The sequence below is a fragment of the Athene cunicularia genome, assembly GCF_003259725.1.
Source record: "Athene cunicularia isolate RWA chromosome 3 unlocalized genomic scaffold, athCun1 chr3_part1, whole genome shotgun sequence".
NCBI lineage: Eukaryota > Metazoa > Chordata > Aves > Strigiformes > Strigidae > Athene > Athene cunicularia.
This window is the reverse complement of record NW_020799097.1, coordinates 59,831,635-59,850,663: the sequence shown is the minus strand read 5'-3', so window position 1 is coordinate 59,850,663 and position 19,029 is coordinate 59,831,635. Positions and strand designations below refer to the sequence as shown.

The 19,029-nt window shown below is 36.0% G+C and overlaps 1 protein-coding gene across 1 annotated transcript in view; it reads right to left on the bottom strand.

The window, feature by feature from the left end:
* The window catches only part of LAMA2 (laminin subunit alpha 2), a 303,552-nt gene that overhangs the window by 49,886 nt on the left and 234,637 nt on the right, over positions 1-19,029 (bottom strand). The window contains exons 42-46 of the mRNA XM_026844883.1: positions 15,903-16,005; positions 7,239-7,355; positions 4,118-4,300; positions 2,493-2,498; positions 1,302-1,456 (exon numbers count right to left, since the gene is read on the bottom strand). Coding sequence (XP_026700684.1) covers positions 1,302-1,456; positions 2,493-2,498; positions 4,118-4,300; positions 7,239-7,355; positions 15,903-16,005 — 564 coding nt within the window. The remainder of the gene's footprint in view (positions 1-1,301; positions 1,457-2,492; positions 2,499-4,117; positions 4,301-7,238; positions 7,356-15,902; positions 16,006-19,029) is intronic.

The following is a 19,029-nucleotide window of genomic DNA, read 5'->3' as shown; positions in this document are numbered from 1 at the left end:
GAATGGGCAGCCAGGAAAATAAGCAACACTCCTGAAGGAATCATAGCACATTGCTATTGGGTAGACAGGATGACCTGTTTTTTCCTTGTAATATCTTTGATTATGCCAATTTAAGACACCTTGTAACAATTACGTTTAAACCAATAGTTGCGTCTATCACTGCTTTTACATAGCCCCTATTTGAGTTGGTACTCATAACTAAGTTTCATTTTCACATCTGAGTGACATATGCATTTGAATATGTGTGCTAGTTTCCTCAGGCTCTGAGCACAGATAAAAACGGTACACTGTTTGCTTTCATAATGCCAGCATAGACATAATGACAGTACAATGGTATTTCAGTTCCAGCTAGACATGTTTTTCTATTAGACTAGATGTACATAACGTTATCACCTTATGCTTAGGGCAAACTTTGTCAAAAAGGAATACATTATATGACCAAACTCATGATTTTGCTATCCCAGAAATGCTGAGCAGTTAAGTACATCAGAGCTTTCAGAGAGATGATGAATGTAACAAAACCATATCATCACTGCAGCTTGTCTTTCTATCTTGTGCAAATTTCATTGAATATATGGAATACACTTTTCCCCAGGATCCTATTATTCTGTAGATTACTTTTTTCCAACCATTTTTCAGGAAGTTTTCTTAAGTACCATCAAGAATTTTTTTCCTTTGCTACATTAGGTCACAAGCTGAATAACCTTGGTATTAACCAGCAGATACTCAAGTTTAGAGTATTACTGAGTTTGGCAGATGGACTCCAAACTCTTTTAGTCCATTGGGATAGACTATTAGAAATATATTCTTAACTCAAGTTTAAGACCTCAGAACTGTTACTACACAAAGAAAGTTAAGAATATGGAAAAAGCAAATACACTCAATTTCAGTGGGTTTGAGATGGTGTCATTCTCAGATAATATAAGTTCTATTAAAAGAAATCAGGGGCTTAATACCAGTATTGAGGCAAAAAAATACATTTTCATTTTCACAAAAAATCAATGATGTTGTGACTCCTCTGCTGTGCTATCATCCACAATACTTCATAAATAATAACTTTTCCAGATCTATTCCTACAGATGTTATCCATTTAACAAGGGCATGTTTTAAATAAAGAAACAAGACACAGAGTGAAAATTATCAGAATATTCTATTTTTATCTGACAAATTATACTCTGTTATTTGCTCTTTTTACACATTTAGAATCAGAAAGGATTCACCCTGTACAAAAGAAATAGAAAAGTAGAAAATAAAATACCATCAATATCCAAAAGTTCATCTTACTGAGAAAGAGGGCTTACCGAATTGGCTTGCTTCCGAGCTTGGTTTATCAGCTCTTTTATCTGAGAAATGTTTTTCCCTAAATTATCCTGAAGTTCTTTGATTGGCTTGATTTTATCTAGCAGACGATCTGCTTCCTTTTCTAGAGTTTTAATACTGGAATCTGCATCAGCAACTTCATAAGAAAGAACAAGGCAGAATTTTAGAGAATAGTGTGAAAGTAATTATACGTTGCAATAATAAAATCCAAGGAAATTGTGCATACGTAATACTCAAGTGATTGTATATGCTCCTATGAGGTACACACAGACTAGGAAACTACATGAAGAGAGTAAGGTAATTTAAGAATATTTAGAATCGAGTTAAAGCAGCAATAGTAGCAAACGCAGGTGTTAAAGTTGCATTTTGAAGTGGTAACTAATGGAAAACACTTTCTGCAGCAAAATACACTTACAAATGAAATATTTACTTTCGTTATTTTAAAAAAAATCCAGTTCTGAAGGAAAATGCTATATTAATGAAAACTGGTTAGTTTCCATTAGTAATTTCTGAAACTGGGTTAGAATTAACTTGAATTCTCGAATTAACTATAATGGCCACAACTAGAAAAAGGCTTTATTCTGGTCACAAATTTAGAATTCTATACATGAACTGAAAGCAGATTAAGAAACTGTGACAGTAAACTTCAAATATTTTCTTTTTTTTTAGGTGAATTTGATAATTTCACAAGGATACTTTTTCTCTCTTTTTCTTTAAGCTTCAAATGACTTTTCTACCTCTCAACATACAACCACCAAACAATGCACTCTCTTTGACAATTCATCAGCAGATCTAAGGATTGCAACACTTGACTAGCATGAGGGTATGGGTTTGTGTGGATGACACTGAAAGGGACAAACCTGCATTTACCAGAAGAAGGTATATTGAATGAAAATAATAATGATGCTTAGATAAAGCATGAAAGTCTGCATATCTGTTTTTCAAGAGACACCCAGACATTGATACCAAACCTTCAAGATGCTTCTTAAGGTTTCACATAAGTGAAACTAGTTACCAAATCACTTTATCTCAGAGCCTTGAAAAAGTAACTATTTAACTATTTCAATGAATGTGAAACACAGAGCACCATGCAGAGGCTTTGGTAGTTAACAGTGTATCATCGTTTACTGGAAAAGACACAATAAAAGCAGCAAGAAAGAAAATGTACGTACTGATTTCTGTAGGCAAAATAGGGAGACAAGAAAAGAGAAGAAACAAAGATGATGTAAGAAAATGTTTTACAGATCTAAACAGAAATGTAAATTAAGAGACAGGATTAGTCTAGAAAAAAATTACTTTTTATATATTGCACATCTACATAATGAGAATTGAGGGCTTGAATTCTGACATACATGAGGGGCTATGTCTACTTTAGCGTGTCGGTGTGAGTGCCAACATATACTACATACATTTGAGTGGTATACTCTGTATCTATTCTAATAGAGCATTCATTAGAATGAGCATTCATTAGCGGTTGGAGAGTAGTAAAAGTGTACTTCTTGAGAACATCTTTCAGTTAAGCTTTACCTGACGAGAAAGAGTTTGCAACTGTTAAAACTACTCCTTGATGTGAACGAAATAATGGTGACGGGGGACAATCAGGAGATTCACTTCTAAATTATCACTCCTAATCTCAACTAAAATGCTAGTGTACACACAGTTTTACAATACTTGGGCTGGGACAGATGGCCTAGTCTAGATCCCACAGTGCCAAGAAATTACTGCTTTTAGGCCACTTCTCAGTTGTTTATCGCTACCTTGCCAGAGGTCATTACCTCAGAGATCTGCTTGTTCCATCCCCCACTGTAACCCAACCGTACTATTTGAATCAATAACTACTTTTCATATTGTCTAAACTAGTATGGATCGGTCTGCCTGCTGGGGATTATACCTGGGGCTCACACATGTATCTTAGTTGATGAGAGATCAGGAACTTGCAATAGGCACACAGTGACAAACAGCCATTGGGATTAACCTACACTGTTACAGCTACAATTTGAAGAGAGTATTTGTCCACAGAATGAGAATGACATCCTCCTAAACTGGATGTTTTTAGGTGCCCAGCTTCACCAAGCTGACAACAATCTGGGGAGCTCAGGTTAGCTGAGAAATTAGTCTTTCAGTAATTTTGTAAAGACACTCTGGTTTTGTGGTCACCCCTGGCTGTATAGTCCTATACAGTATATTCTATAATCTGCCATAAAATGTTTTGTAATTTAAAATTCAATTTTATCCATCATAACCAAAGTGAAAATGCTAAAGCAACTGTCACATATGATAACAGAATTCACTGTTAAAAAAAACAACACATACAAAAAACCATTTCAAGTATCTCCTTTTTCTCTTTCTTCTTAAGGATTTTCAGTGTTCTACCAAAAAAATACTAATTTATATGAAAGAAGTCATGCATTTCTCCCAGAACTGATTATCTGACTGACTGAAGACAGGGTTAGTGCTTGAGTCAAGGGGTGAATTGCCAGTCAGAATCTTTGATTATTCATCTCCTAAATCCTTTTAAAAGTAGCCTGGGGAGCAAATCTATCCACTACATGGCAATCCTGCTTACGTTAGCTTTTTTCCAACTACTAGCAGCAGTCCTTAAAATTTAAAATTCTTTTTATATATAAAGTTCAGAAAATAGAAGTGATAGAGATTTCTTTTATTCCAGCATACTGTAGTAACACCATGTGAGTGATATTCTGGAGTGTCTCAGTTTCATTTTGAGATGCAAAATGAAAATCACAAACTGAAAAAAAAAATTAAAAAAAATCACTAAACAACCCAGAAAAGATCTTACTGTTCTTGATAGGATCCTTTACAACAGCATTAGTTTTCGCCACATCATCTGCAAGTTTACTGTAGTTGTTTCTCAAGCCCAGGAGATTCTGGTTGAGGTCTTTAATCTGGGCCAGGACATCATTTGCAGTATCGTTGGCTTGTCTGGCTTTGTCTTTGGCTGCCTGTACCTTTATAGCTGTATCTGTAGGTAGAAAAGGTTAATGAAATGATTGTCTAGAGCACAGAAGTTTCCTTCTCACATCTTAAGAATAAAGTTGGGTCAAAATTCTGCCATCTTAAATTGTGTTGTGTTCTTTGAAAGCTCCACATGTAGTAAGACTTTACTAGTTGTGTGGACTGCAGAATCTGGCCCTTTATGTCTTTCCTTAGATATCAAATGGACCTGAAGAAGAGAAGATGCTCCAGTCCCATTTGTATGTAAAGGATAAATAATTTTTTGTGATTTTTTTGTGCATTTTTGTTGTTGCTGTTGACTCACTGGTTAACTTCTGATCAAGTGTCAGATATAATATTTGATACTTATAATAGAAACAGGAATTTCAATGTTTTGATGTACAGTATACAGAAATCTAACTCTATGTGTTTCAGCTGAAATTGTGATAAATAATCTTGTGAATCAGGAGACCAAGGGTCCATCGACTGAATGAATCACAGACATCCATAGACATCCTCGGTGACCTTGAGCAGAGTAATTTATCTAACGCCCCACCTCTCTGTCTGCAAAATACATGTCCTATCTTTGGGATGAAAACATTCAAGTCTGGAATGGTTTTGATTCTGCTATTGATAAATGACAAAACAGACCGCTAGGTATTTAAGTAGGTATTTAATTCAAATTCTGTGTTAGTAAATTGCACTGCTTTAAAATTTATCATGCAGCTCAGCTGCTGTTGCCACACCAGGATTACATCCCATGACGAACCAGCAGCACAGGTTGTGCTGGACTAGGGAACTATCAAATTTTCTGAATTCCCACAGATGGGAGAAAATGAGCAAGCAGAAAATGTTCCATTCAGCACTCCAGCTTGAAAGGGAACTAATGTGAACTCCCAGCCTACCACCACACCACAGTGGAGTCATGGGACCCTCAGGAACCTGCTTTGTCACCTGCTTCCCGTGAAACTTCTTGGAGTTGTTTTCCCCTTGTGTTCTCCAAGATACACTCGTGTCCCTCAGACATATGAGAATTTTGGAGTGTAGCTCAGAAGTTTGGACTTCTCTAAAACAACCATATAGAGACAGTGCCACTTGTCATACTGACTGGGGCTTCCTGTGGTAGTCTGTGAAGTTACAGGCTGCACTGAAGTAGTGGAGAAGGCACGGGAAGTTGTGATTTCTTTCAAGCTCTGACTAAGAGGTAATTAATAAAAGTTAGCTTATGCCAACATTTGCATGAAGTAGATTGCACATTCCCAATTCTATGACCGTGTGAAGACATGGGAAATACAGACTTTTTCTCCATTTCAAGGCATCAACAGTATAGGTTTTCAAATGGCCTCCTAGGCAGGTCCTTCTCCTTCTGTGGAACATCTGTGAACATTATTTTCAGCCACACTTTAAATTATGCCATCCCTGCATGTGTGGGTCCTTGTCTTAAGGTGATTTTCCCATCTATCCCATTTCGAATCTTTCTGCTTCTGTTTGGCTATTAGTATACCATGGGCACAAGAATTATTAGTTTAAGCTGCTCTCTGCTTTCTTGAATCCTTGAAGAACAAGATACATGACAGGGTCATTTCCTTCCCCGTTCTCATTCATTATTTCCCTGTTGGACAGCTAATTTACTGCATTTTCTTATCCATGCCATTTATTTGCTCTGAATTCCATTCTTAATACACATTTGCTTGTTTTTATGACTGTCCTTGTCCCAAGAGCAAGCACTCTGTAACTCTAATCTGACAAGAGTTTATTACATTGCTAATGGTTGCATATTTCATATTTCTTTTGCTTGTTTCATATTTAGTATTCTGTGTCCTAAGGTCAACTGGCCTTAGAGGACTGTTTTGTTTGACTGAGACATCTATCTGTGCACAAGAAGAAAAACAGTTATGTCAACACCCATGGCCAAAACCTGGGAAACAGCTTAAGATGAGCGTGACATATTAAAAGAAATTTTTGTGAACACTTGATTTCAAGGATCACTAAGCCTAAACCAAAACTTTTCAGTTATCTGGAATCTTAAACCCATAGAAATGTGGAAGATGAGTAGTAAATTGTTTTTCATGCCAAGTTTTTACTTGCAGTCTGAACCTTCCAGACCATCACAAATCAGGCAGAATACAGATTTTCTTTAGAGACTTTTCTTAAGGTGTATCTTCAGTTTAGTGCCCCTTGAAAAGTCATAGCAAATTACATTGATAAAAACCTTTTTATTTTCTAAAACAAACATTCAGTTTATCACTGTAATGATCCATTATAATGAAACTATGTTGTAGCTCTGTGTCTCTTACTATCACCACACAAAGTAGCTAACATCCCAGGACTTCAGGATTTTAATGAGTATTGCAGATTTATTTAAAATGTTATTTGGCTGCATAGAATTATGGATGTGCATAGTACTTCAGAGTTCATTGAGGAAAGCCTTTTCCAGTTCTAAGCAATCTGCAGTCTAAAATAGATATACAACATCAAAACAGCGACTGGAAACTATACTGCAGCATAAATCAGTGAGTGTGTGGTAGAAACATACCCAGCAAATTTAATCTTGCTTTTTCTGTAAAGTCAGTAAGTCTTTATTCTTCTTGGGCTAAACTATACTGGTTAAATTATAATGGTTCATTAAACAGTGGTTTCATAAAAAGACTTTTCATGTTTAAAGACTATTTGTCTCAGATTGTATCATAATTCCTGATATCGTAATTCTTTTCCTTCTGAAGCCTTTTGCAAACTGCAGAAGCATGGTACTTTTTACAGTGCCAAAATACAAACTGATACCATGTAACTGTCTTCAATTCAGTTTTCTCCCTCAAATTGCTCCTCTTCATCTTATTACAGCACCCAATGGTCAAAGTAGACACAGTGTGAACAAAAGCAAAGATTAATCAGACAGATGTTAAGTGATGGAAAATGAAACAAAAGAGCAGGGATGAGTCCAGAGTTGCAGTACTTTTCCAGCTTACCATTAGGAATGGCTGACAGCTTTCCTAAGGTTTCATTCAAGGCTCTCAGGAGAATGGAGTTCTTCTCATCAGCATCTTTCAGCCTGTTCTTCATGTTGTCCAGATTATCCCCCTTTTCTATGAAAAGTGCACACAGTACAGAAGCTTTAACTCTTTGTTTCCACTATCCTTTCTTTACACATAACATAAAACTCACAATAATGAGCAAATCATTTATCATTAAGATATTATATTGTGTAAATAAGGAAGTCCAGTAAAACTGGTTGTAGGGGTCACTGGTAATCATCTCCTGTTTCTTTAAATTCCCTACTTCCATGGTATCTAAGTTGAATTCCTTGTACGTTTGTATATTTATCAAGGGTTTTCTTAAGGTGTACAGAGGAAAGAAAAAAAATAAAAATCACAAATAGAATGATTTATGCAAATTCATGCAATGACACACTGAGAGATGGAACAAGTGTGATGTTTAGTCGTAACTTTGATTCCTAGATTAAGCTACTACTGGAATTTTCTTCTCAAGGTGGTTGTTGGGGTTGAATGAGTTGAACATAGTGTGAAAGAAGCAAAAACGATTAGGTCAGTTTACTGTTCCAATGAGACTGGACAGAGTTCAGTTCTCCTGGATTTTTCTCACAGATAACCAGTGTTGACATAACAACTGAGGAACACACATGATATCACCCTAACAATGATCATCAACATTAGGAGCATACATTAACATCAGGTTATTATGAAATAAGCATACTAAATCTTTTGGGAAAAAGCCCATCTAGTAAATAAATCTCAAAGCTAAGAATTTGGTCAAATCGGAGAACTAGTACAAATCAAAGGCACAAGTGTTTCATATTCAGTACATTACAGGTGAAACCAATGTTAACCTTTACACATAAGGTCTTATTCTTCAGCAGTTGCTTTGAATAAAAATTATGGAGTTTTTTGGAACAGTATCCAGCATAGCAATAATTTTTCAAACTCTTAAAAGTGAGATTTCAGTTAAACATTATGGCTATTTAAACAGATATTCTTTCAAAATTTAGAAGTAAAGTTTGGCACAGAAATCGGTAGTTAATGCTTAAACTACTATCTTAGGGGGTATTTTTCATAATTTCTTCATATTAATATAAACTCTTTAGGACAGACAGCTGGCAATTTGTTACCTTAAAGGCATGCCCTATTGGGAAACTAATTCAATGTCACTGATAGCATGAAGAGGAGAATAATCTGTAGAAAAGGAGTTCAGGTTATAAAGTATGATTGACCTTCTGATATGTGACAGGTTATCGAAAATAAACACCTAGGTTTTGGATACTTATCCAAGTAGATACCAGGATAGGAAAACATACTGGAGGATGAGGTTTCTTGGTGAATTACAGTCACATACTTGTCAAAAACCAAAAAGCATCTCTTTTTATTAAGGGACAATAATTAGATTTATCATTGGTACTCCAGCATCTCCAACAGCATCAGGACTGTAACTCTTTTGTGAGAGAGTAAACAGAAAAATAGAGGAAAATGAGGGATTGTGGTTGTGTTCCACAAATTCTAAATAGTAAGGTTTCTTAAAACTAGACATGCAAGAAGCAATTTGTAAAGAGAAAAATCAAATGTATATTAGATACAAGAAATCATCAACTAATTTTTCCAGGACTGAAATAGCAAGGCTGAAATAGCAGACAGAATTTAAATGAGAATCATACTTTTGTTGTTAGACCCTTTGAAATGCCATTCAGAAGAAATCTGTTTCTTTATTTAAAATAGAGCAACACACAGGACTGCAGGAGTGCCTCCAGGCAAGCCTTCACTCCTGCAAAATGTCTTGCAGATGAACAGAAGGACATTTGTGTGAATTGTAACAGGGACACTTAACACTAGAATAAAGTTGGGAAGAATCATATAAATTATGAGATCACTCTTCTCCTCAAAAGCACCCTCATTTTTAAATGACAAGTTTTGTCTCCACTACTGAATGAGGCCACTGGTAATGTGATGTTATTAAATGAGGATGAACTCATGAGAATCTGGTCTTACATGCTCTGAGACTTTATGAGTTCATTTCTTGTTAAATAATAATACCAACAAAACTGTTTTAATCTCCTCCACTTAATTCTGAAATTACAGTCTCCTGATATTTCCTTGGTGTCTCTGGTGCCTTTTGGAATGTTAGTGTTTATAAAGTGTGTTAATATTTCTGAGATATTCGACTAATTTGTGTGGTGGTGTACTAACTTTGTTGCACACTCTTAAATTATCTCTTTTTCTCCTCTTTACTCTGCCAGATCCAACATTATGCTAATTATCCCCTGGTTATATTTCTGAAGAATCATGTTTCCAGACTTCTGTTTTCAGCTTTGTAACCATAGCAGCAAACTGATTTTTATGGATTTTAATAAGGGAATTTTCCCTAGAACTCCTGAAACTGAATACTGAGACTTCACCTGTTAATATTTTTGCTTTTAATTCCTCGAATATATTTTAATTGTGGGGTTTTTTTAAATTACAATAATAAAGCCATAAATAGGTGCCCCCAAGGGATGTTCTTACACAAAGAGATGTGAGAAGATACTAAAGGCCATGTCAGCATTTCAAGGAAATTGTTCATTTTGCACAGTGATATTAACATGAAGTTATATTTTGAAGTAACTTCCCATACGGTAATCCAGATGGCCTCTTCACTAAACACTGAGCTAATTTTGTGTATGAACCACGAACCGAACTGACTTTATGTCAGTTTTTCCCCATCCTTTAATTATTAGCATTTATGACAAATGCTGGAGCTATGATTTGTAGGCCTGAGATCCTCCAGTCAATCATGGAGGCTAGACAAAATACAGGCAGCTACAATCTAAGTTTTTCCAAACTACACAGTTTATCTGACTTGGAAAAAGTTACTGGGTCTGCACTGAAAGATGCCAGGCACTGTCAATTCACATTAAAGCATAGTTTGAAGAGTATCCTGAGAAATGTATCTCAATCCTGTTTCTACTTGAATAGCTCTGCATGAAGATGGCACAGGATGCCAATCAATACACTGTTTATTGTTCGCATCAAAACTATTCATGCATCACTGAAACTAAACCCTAAAAAGTAAGCAGGATCCTGAAGGACTTTGTAGGTATGGGCCTTTAGGTTTTCTGGGTTGGTTAACATGAACAAAGATTTTCAATTTCTGTTCATATTTTCATAGTTAAACACAACATTTCAGAAGAAAGCATCATCCCTTTTTCCTCCAAGTGAATAAACTGAAGTGAGTCAAATGAAAAAAAGAAAAATTGCTGCACTCATATATTTCATATTAAAATGAACTTAAGAACTCAGTTACCATTTATATGCAGTGATCTATTTTTACAAGAGACAAATTTTTACAAGCCTCTGAAGATCACATACATAGGTGGCACTGGTTAATTACTGATAATGTGCCACCATTGCAATGCTAGTGGAAGCAGATGTCTTCTGACAGTATGACTTAATGCAGTTTCCCAGGCAAAACTGTCCAAGAGATATATTGGCTATGCTACCCAGTGCATGTACACCAAAATCAGCATCAAGGTGGAAATCTATCAAGGAGCAACATATGCAACTGTTTTTATTGATTGGATATTGCACAAATGAACCTGCAGTTACACATGCCCCTTTATGTTATCTTTGTTTTGCTGCTTCTAAATAGCATTCTTCCTCCCCACAGTCTCATCCTATAAAGAGGAAGATGGGTCACAAACTAATAGTTTTTCCCCTAAAACAAGCAAGACTTAGAAACTGGCATTAGGAACGACCAGGGGAAAGAGATTTAACTAGAGAAATGCAGCTAATGATACCTACCTGTTTCAAAAGACTACTTTCAGCACTGACTGCAGTTTTTGCATGAATACTATGTTGGTCATCAAACTAATGCAATAATTTGGTGAATGCAATTTGCCAGGTCAGCAAAAATACAAAGCCAAGGAGAATACACAAACAAGGGATTTAGCTGTGCCTATCAGCTGGAAAATGTTTTAGCTAAAAATATTCCTGTGTTGTCAGACAAGACAAGTCTCCCTCAAGTTGTCAATTCTTAAGGAAAAGAAATGACATGAGCTGAATTTCAGTAGCCACCTGACAGCAGTCTCCTGGTGAAGAGGAGTTTATACATCTTATTTTCACTTTTCATTGATCAGTTTTGACAAAGTCTGTGTATAGTCTCAAATCTGCACTGGGGCAAGTATATTTTTAAAACTGTAAATTCAAAATTATAAGGAAGAAAAATTGCTCCTGGCAAAATGAAAACCCCTCAAGGCACAGAGAGAATGAAACTGGCAGGCAGCAGCATTCACTCATTTGCAGCCAAAATTTCAAAACTCCTCCTTAGCCAGAGCACTACATACCGATTTTGCTTCTTCCACCATGGTTATTCCTTCTAACTCCTAGCCCCACAAAGAGAAATGACTAAATCTCCATTTTAATAGCTTCTGTCAGAAGCTTTGCTTTGTAAGGACTGTTTCAGCATTTTTTGGTGGTAATATAAAGAGTTTCCATGATTAACAGCCATTTTATAACTTGAGTAATTGGCCACAAATCAGGGGAATGCCATAATGTAGCAAGAAAACACTCCCACCTCCATCACAGCCCAGCCTGGATTTTTGGAATGTGTATTAGTTGAGTAGCTTACGGGTCTTCATTACTCTAACTAATGTACTACGTGTAGTGCAGACAGAGAAATTTTAAACTCATGATTACTTCTGTCTACCAGATCTTTATAAGTGCTCATCATCCATTCTGTTCTTTCAGTCAAGACTCTGAACAGGGTGGCTTTATAAGAATCATAAGAAAATACATTTCTATTAGCATGACACTCAACTCGCACTTTCTATCGTGGAAACATCAAGATATCCAGAAGGGATTACGTTAATAATACTAATAACATCACCACTTGGAGCAAAAGCAGGTGGGGAAAAAAAGAAATCTAAGAAATCTATCACTGCCTTTTATTCTTACCTATATGCATTCTGGGCACAACGTTAACTGATCTTTGTGGGTCCAGCTGTGAAGCATGGTGGTGTTTTATCAGATGCAAAAACGTGTACTGTGAAAAGTTCAGAATGTTTGTCTATATGAAGCACTTTAAGATGTATCAGAGAGCATAAGAAAGCTCCATCTCACTACCTTTCAGCATGGGGTAAGAACATAGACAAAGACTGAATATGTGCATTTTAAGCACTGCTCCCTGCTTGCATTAGGACTGCTTTATTACTCTTTAGACTGTTTAGACCTTTGCTTCTGAATTATACAACTGTTATCAGTTTAAATTCTCGCTGGCATAAATTCAAGAGAATAATACGCTTTTTTCAAAAATCCCTGAAATAATGTCTTGTTGAGTTTGTAATACAACTTTTCTCAGGGTTAAACTGGATAGTCTTGTGGGCACATGGAATTCACATATATCCAAGTACGGACACTATTTTATTTTGTCCTTGGAAACAGGGCACTGTGCTATGTGGAACACATGACTACTCCATTATACCTGCCTGGAGAGCACACAAAGCTCTGGACTCCACTCTGTGGCATCTAGTCTGCTCAGAGGAACACTGTGGTAGGAAAAAGGCAGCACTGCTGTTTTAGTGTTTCCTGTACACTAGCCACAGCAAACTGAAACAGTGTGCATTCCAGAAATGGTCGCTAACAGTATCCCTATTCGTTCTACTTCAGCCATGCTACTTAAATTGCACACTGGCCTGCCCCTGTAGCTTTTTGGTTTTCTGTAACATAATTACTGAAATGTGCCCCTCTAGCCCTAAATCTATACTGAATCTGGCAGTAAAGAGTCACAAAAAAGAACACCCTAAACATGCATCCAAGATTTACCAGTAACTACACTTTTTTTTTCCTCAGAGCTGCAACAAGAAAATAATAATGCTTTTAACTTTCAAACAGTATATGACAATGAAATGTAATTAGTGACCTTATGAAACATTATGCTTTATGACCTTATTAAACATTATATTTACTTGTTAACTAGTTCTGCAGTTAGAAATTCTAGAGCTGCCAAGACTAAATGGAAGTGTAGTAATAGCCAAAAGATAACTCTTAAATTGTATGGAATTCATCCTTCATGCCATATGCTTTTCGTAATGCATCTCCTAGGTGGCCAGTGAAAATTTTGTATGTTGAAAGACTGGTCTCTGTTATAAAAATCTGTCTTTTTTCTAATAAAAAGTATTTTAACTACTCAATCATGACAAGGAAGCTTCAGGCATCATCTCTGACAAGAAGTTTAAACCTCAACCTCGAATATTTACTGTGTGTGATTTTTTTTTAGTTCTGATGCATGAAACAAACACAAAAAACCCCACCCAGCTTGCTTTTCAGATCCTATGATGAGTAAAAAAATATCATATCATAGCTGTTTTCCTTTCCTTGTCTTTATTTCTTCCAAGTCCTAAATCTGTTTTCTCACATCATTTTTCAAGTGCTATGCTCTTCCCATCCTTGTGGTTAATTCCAAGTTAACCCTATTATAGCTTCAGCCAATTGAATCATCTAGTATGAAAGAATTTTTCAAAAACTACAGTGACTGGACACAAGCTTCTCAAAATATGAACAACAAAATTTCAGAATACAAAAGGGAGGGGATTACAGTGCACTAGTTTCAAATAAACCACAGAGTTATCAACTTGAACTTACTCTGTCTAGACTAATCAAATTATTACTCAGTATTTGCAGGAAAGACCTTAAAAATAGTTGTACAGAGAACTCAATTAATTGATCCTCCTCTCAGATTTTACTATATCAGTGGCACAAACACTGTATGCTCCTAAATTGCTTGCTTTGTTATATGTAAAACCAAAACAATTAACACAATAACGTTTAGCATTATTCACAAAGGCAGATGTGTGAAACTCAATGTTGGCCTACTTGAAAGTGGAAAATTGTATCATGTTATTTCCCCTCAGGTTTAGTTGAAATTAATTATTTTTTTCAATTCCTTTCTAAGACTGCTGTGGAGAAAGAAGTGTTGAGTACTGTTAAACAGATGCTTCATTAGTGCTGCAATAAGTATTTTCTTAGAGGACCTATAAAACAATCTGTCTGGATAAAGATGCAAGAAAGAAACTGCTTTTGGTTGCAATGATTAGAAGATCATTGAATCATAGGCTCAGAACAGATATTTGTCCAAAGATAATTTTTCTCCTTCTGACCAAGAGACAATCTTCACTGACATTTGTCTAAGCTGTTTTCAAAGATTTTCAAAGGTCGAATCTCCCTAATTTCCTCAGAAATCAATTCCAGTACTTCTGTATTTTAATTACAAGGAAGATTTTCCCAATATGTGATCTGTATCAGTGCATTTGAGATATGCTAGTCACATCTTTGGAGAAACCTTGGCATAACTGAAGAATATTAAGTCCCTTCTCAACTGTCTCCTTTTTTTTTTGTGTACAAATGTATATGATTTCAATTTTTCTCCTCATTTCTCCTATGCTAGATCTCCAATTAGTCTTCATGATGACTTCAGTACTGTCTGCAAACCACCTCAGCCCTCGTGAAGTTCACTGCCCAGGACTGCAGCAAGCAACTTGTCTAAAGCACTAGGAACCCTGAACAGAGTGGAAGGATTGTTTGATGCATTCCGGAAAGCCATTCAGGCATTCCTCTGTGGCATCTACCTTTTCCACCTCTACCCAGCACATGATCCATGCTTCTCTTTAGTCTTGTTCTAGACATCTGCCACCTAGACAATTGCTTCTCATTCTGCATTTCTGCATCTGATTGTGCATGTGCGTATGAAAACCCTCGTATGTGTCCACACTGATTACTGTCCTACCTTCTCACACAATGGCATTCATCCATGATACTCTCATTTATTGATGAGAAAATATTAAGGACATTATAAGCACAGTCTGACCTGAATTACCAGATTTTACATCTCATCAAACAGCATAGGTTTTTTTTCCCTTTTTTTTCCCCTTTTTTTCCCTCCCCAGTGAAAAAAATACTAAATAGAAATTAAAGATGGTTTATTTTTTACTGGGAACTGGAAGTATTTGGTTTAGAATCTACAGAGTTTAAGTTATGAGCTGCATTTAGACATGCTTTAGGAACAAAGAAATATTTTTTGTGTGTGAAAACAATAATTTTTCTCTAGAGACATGGTTTTAGTTTCATTTTTTTTAAAGAAAACACTTAGCAATTCCCTCCCATTACTCTCTGTTTGGCAAACACCTTCATTTTACCTCCCCATGCTTCCCTTTTCTGGCACAATCCCATAAGCATCCTGAAGAGATGTGGTATCTTTGACTGGCATTGCAAACCCTGCTTCTGTATTGACAAGAATAAAAATTTAATGCTATGCTGTTTTTTGTAATAATATTATGCGAGAGCATGTAGTAAATCGGAACCAGTATTTCCATCCCTCTCTCCTCCCCACTTACTCTTGCCCTTACTGTAGTTAGCAAGAGAAGAGCAAGGCTCCACCCTCCTCATCCTTCCTGTCCACTAAACACTCAGAGAGGACAAGCATCCCCAAATAATGTCTGGACTCAAACCAGGAGAATCTTTTTCACTGATACAGTGTTCCATTTCAAATGAATTCTACCAATCCTACTGATCATAGCTTCTTCATATTGGAAGCAGAGCAATCTCTCAATGTTTTTCTTGTATTTAATGGGCCTGAACGTCACAGATGGCACATACCTTTGACATCATTTTCTAACATCTTGGCTTCATTAAGGACCCTGAAGCTTTTCTGAAGAGAACTCCTGGCACCATCCTTCAATGATCCTTGAGGGCCAGATGTCTGTAGACAAACAAGCAGCATCATACATACAGGGAAGTCTGAAGTCATAAAAGTTATATGAAGATGATCTAAGTGAACAGTTATCTAAATTTTCAGTGTATGTCACTGTGCTCTGAATTATATTCCATTGCTGTTATAATGGTTTACAAGAGACAGAAAAAAAAATAAATGTCTCTAATACATTTCCTTTTGTTTTTACATGAAGCCAAATCTCCTTTGGAATACCAGTGATGACTTTAATTAAAAGAGGAAATGTTTATAGTGTTAAAGAAATAGGTTTGACTCTAGAGGAAAAAACAAAAACAAAAACAAACCAAAAGAAAACTTTGTCCAAAGCACACAAAGAAAAAGATATTTCAATTTAAACATGGGTTTCTCCCTCTAGCTATGGACACACCACCTTGCAATACAGTATCTATCCCTAACAGCAGCTACAGTAACTTTAGAAGCTAGAGGGCATCTGATGATCCAAATTCTAATACCAACAACAAATATTCCTTTGTGGTTAAATTCAAGAATTGTAATTGCTAGGTCAGTAAATAAAATATAAGAGAAACAGAGTTTAAAAAGAAGGGCAAACTGCAGTTAATCTGAGTTTTATTACTAAATAACCATCCTTCATCATATCATGCTACTTAAAGATCTTTCTTTTGAAAAACATCCATCTCATATCTTCAGTGCAGTGACTGATCAATAGATAGAAGGATTTTTCTAAATTAGATTAGTATTTTCAGTTGGTAGGAAATGCTCTAGGTTCTGAATCACTTACTGTTCAGTTTCTAAGACTGAACTCAGGTCACACATCATACTGAATACATTTCTTTGAGAATACTCCTGACAGTCAGATAACATTCTACATTAGTCATGGGTCATAGCCTTGTAACTAGTATGTAATTAAGAAGCAGCTACTTTTCATTTTCCATGGCAGATACATATACTCAAAAATTAACTGTGTCAATTAAATGACACAGTTATTATTGCTATTCATTATTTATATAATGAGCAAGCCCAGAGGTGATATTTCGCATGCTACTGAATCTTTGTTGTTTTTCAATGACACTGTAAAAACCATATATTGGATTTTCCCATTTCTTTTTCTTTTAAAAATCTTAAGAAGCACCTTGAATACTTTCAAAATTCATAACCAAATTTTTTGTTACAGCATATCTCATGGCATATGTGACCATGTTACAGGGTTATAGCTATTAAAGATCCTTTGTATTCATGCAGGATGTAAATGTATGCTTAGCTTTCATCTAGGCTAAGTGACTTTAAGAAAGCCCATATGACCGTCATATTTCCAAGCTCACCTGAAATATTAAGCTATGTACATAAATTCCTTTCAAGATCAACAGAAACTGTACATTAGGAAGATGAACAAAATTAGTTTCTTATATATTTTCTGTATCAGTTAATACAAGTAGCATTGGTAATTGAAAAATACATATAAACCCAGAAGAAATAAAAGACTATCCACTTAAGCAAAAGCCTGCTCCTGAAGGAACAATGTTTGGCCAGATTTTGAGGCAGATGCACCTGTCAAATCAGATAATACTTTGTATTTCTTTTCCCATTAGCAACAGAATCCAGGGTATGATAACTGTGACCAGGGACTTAAAAAATAAAGATTGTTATTATTATTAAATGACTAGGCATGGTTGAATGGCCGTTAAAGCAGTTTATATTCAATAAAATGAAGTTGGAAGGCCAGATTTACAATGCAAACACAAGTTCATCAAATCACAGACAATAATTCCATATGTGCTGACAGTTAGTCAGAAACAGATTTCAGCATAGAGTTAATACCAGAAAAGCCTCTTCAGAGACAAATACGCTTGTACTGCTTAAAAACTATATTTTATATTTATTTTAGAATAATTCTGAAAAGAGAAGATTTTAATCGAGACATCTGATGTAAAACATACTATTTTTGCTAGTTTTTCTTGTGGTTCATGAGATATCAGGTCAATAACGAAAAAAGCAAACATTTTCTAGCTTTGTGTGAGGTGAGTTTGTGTGCTTGTGGCAAGCCTGGGTCACGATGACCAGTCTATAAGCACTCTCTAAAAAGCCTAAGAATAATCACACTTTTTCAAGATGTATCATAAGACTCTGATTCTGATCTGTGAGATACAAGCTGTATTTATTAACATGATTCCTCTCTTCAGTCAGTTACTGCCTTGGCTAAGTAATGGGATTTTGAAGCTGCTTGAATGCTAGAGATTTCTCATCTGTGATAAATTCATTTTGTTTTAAAGGGAAGAGCAAATCCATCATAAAAACCTTGGGAGGAATTTTTCTGTTGTATTTTTAATACCCTTTTCCCAGTCATTTATCAGGCTCCCTGTAATCATGATGGATTTTAAGCATCTTTTTGTTCTTGCTTTTAGCAACAATAGCTTAATTTTAAAACAAAATAATTTTCCCATTACAACCAAGAAACAAAAAAACCCTGAGATATCACTAAGGTTCTTGTAAATTATTTGTGCCAGTGATGTGCAGGTGGAATCTAAAACTCAATCCTGTCCCTACTCTCTCTAGTTCATGCACAAGCTTCCTGCTGTTGGAAAACCTTTCTCCCCCTGCCTCAACATTATAATCGGTCGATGGGAAGGGCTAGGCTCCGGGATACACATGAGCCTCAGCACTTTCTCCATTATCAGCTAGCAGCTGGAGATCAGTCTTTTACAGAAGACAAGGCACCCACAAGTGCTCTCATAAAGACAGAACATGACTCTATCTTTCAAAAGGAGGGGAAAGACATGCTCTCTGTCTTCTACACAGGGTCCCAATAAGCACCTTCTCAGAAAGGAGGGGACACAGTTTCCAGGAGCTTCTCAGTCTGAGAAGGCTTAAATCCACAAATGCTGCCTTCAAGGAGAGTGCTCGAACCACTGAGCTCCAGAGAGCTCTGAGTGAAAGTGCACACCCACTCTCATGCTGAAGCTCAGCTAAAAGCAAGTTCCTTGGGTTGTGCAGAAAGAGGGAGCATGTTTTACCTTCTTAGCAGTTAAGCTCTTCACT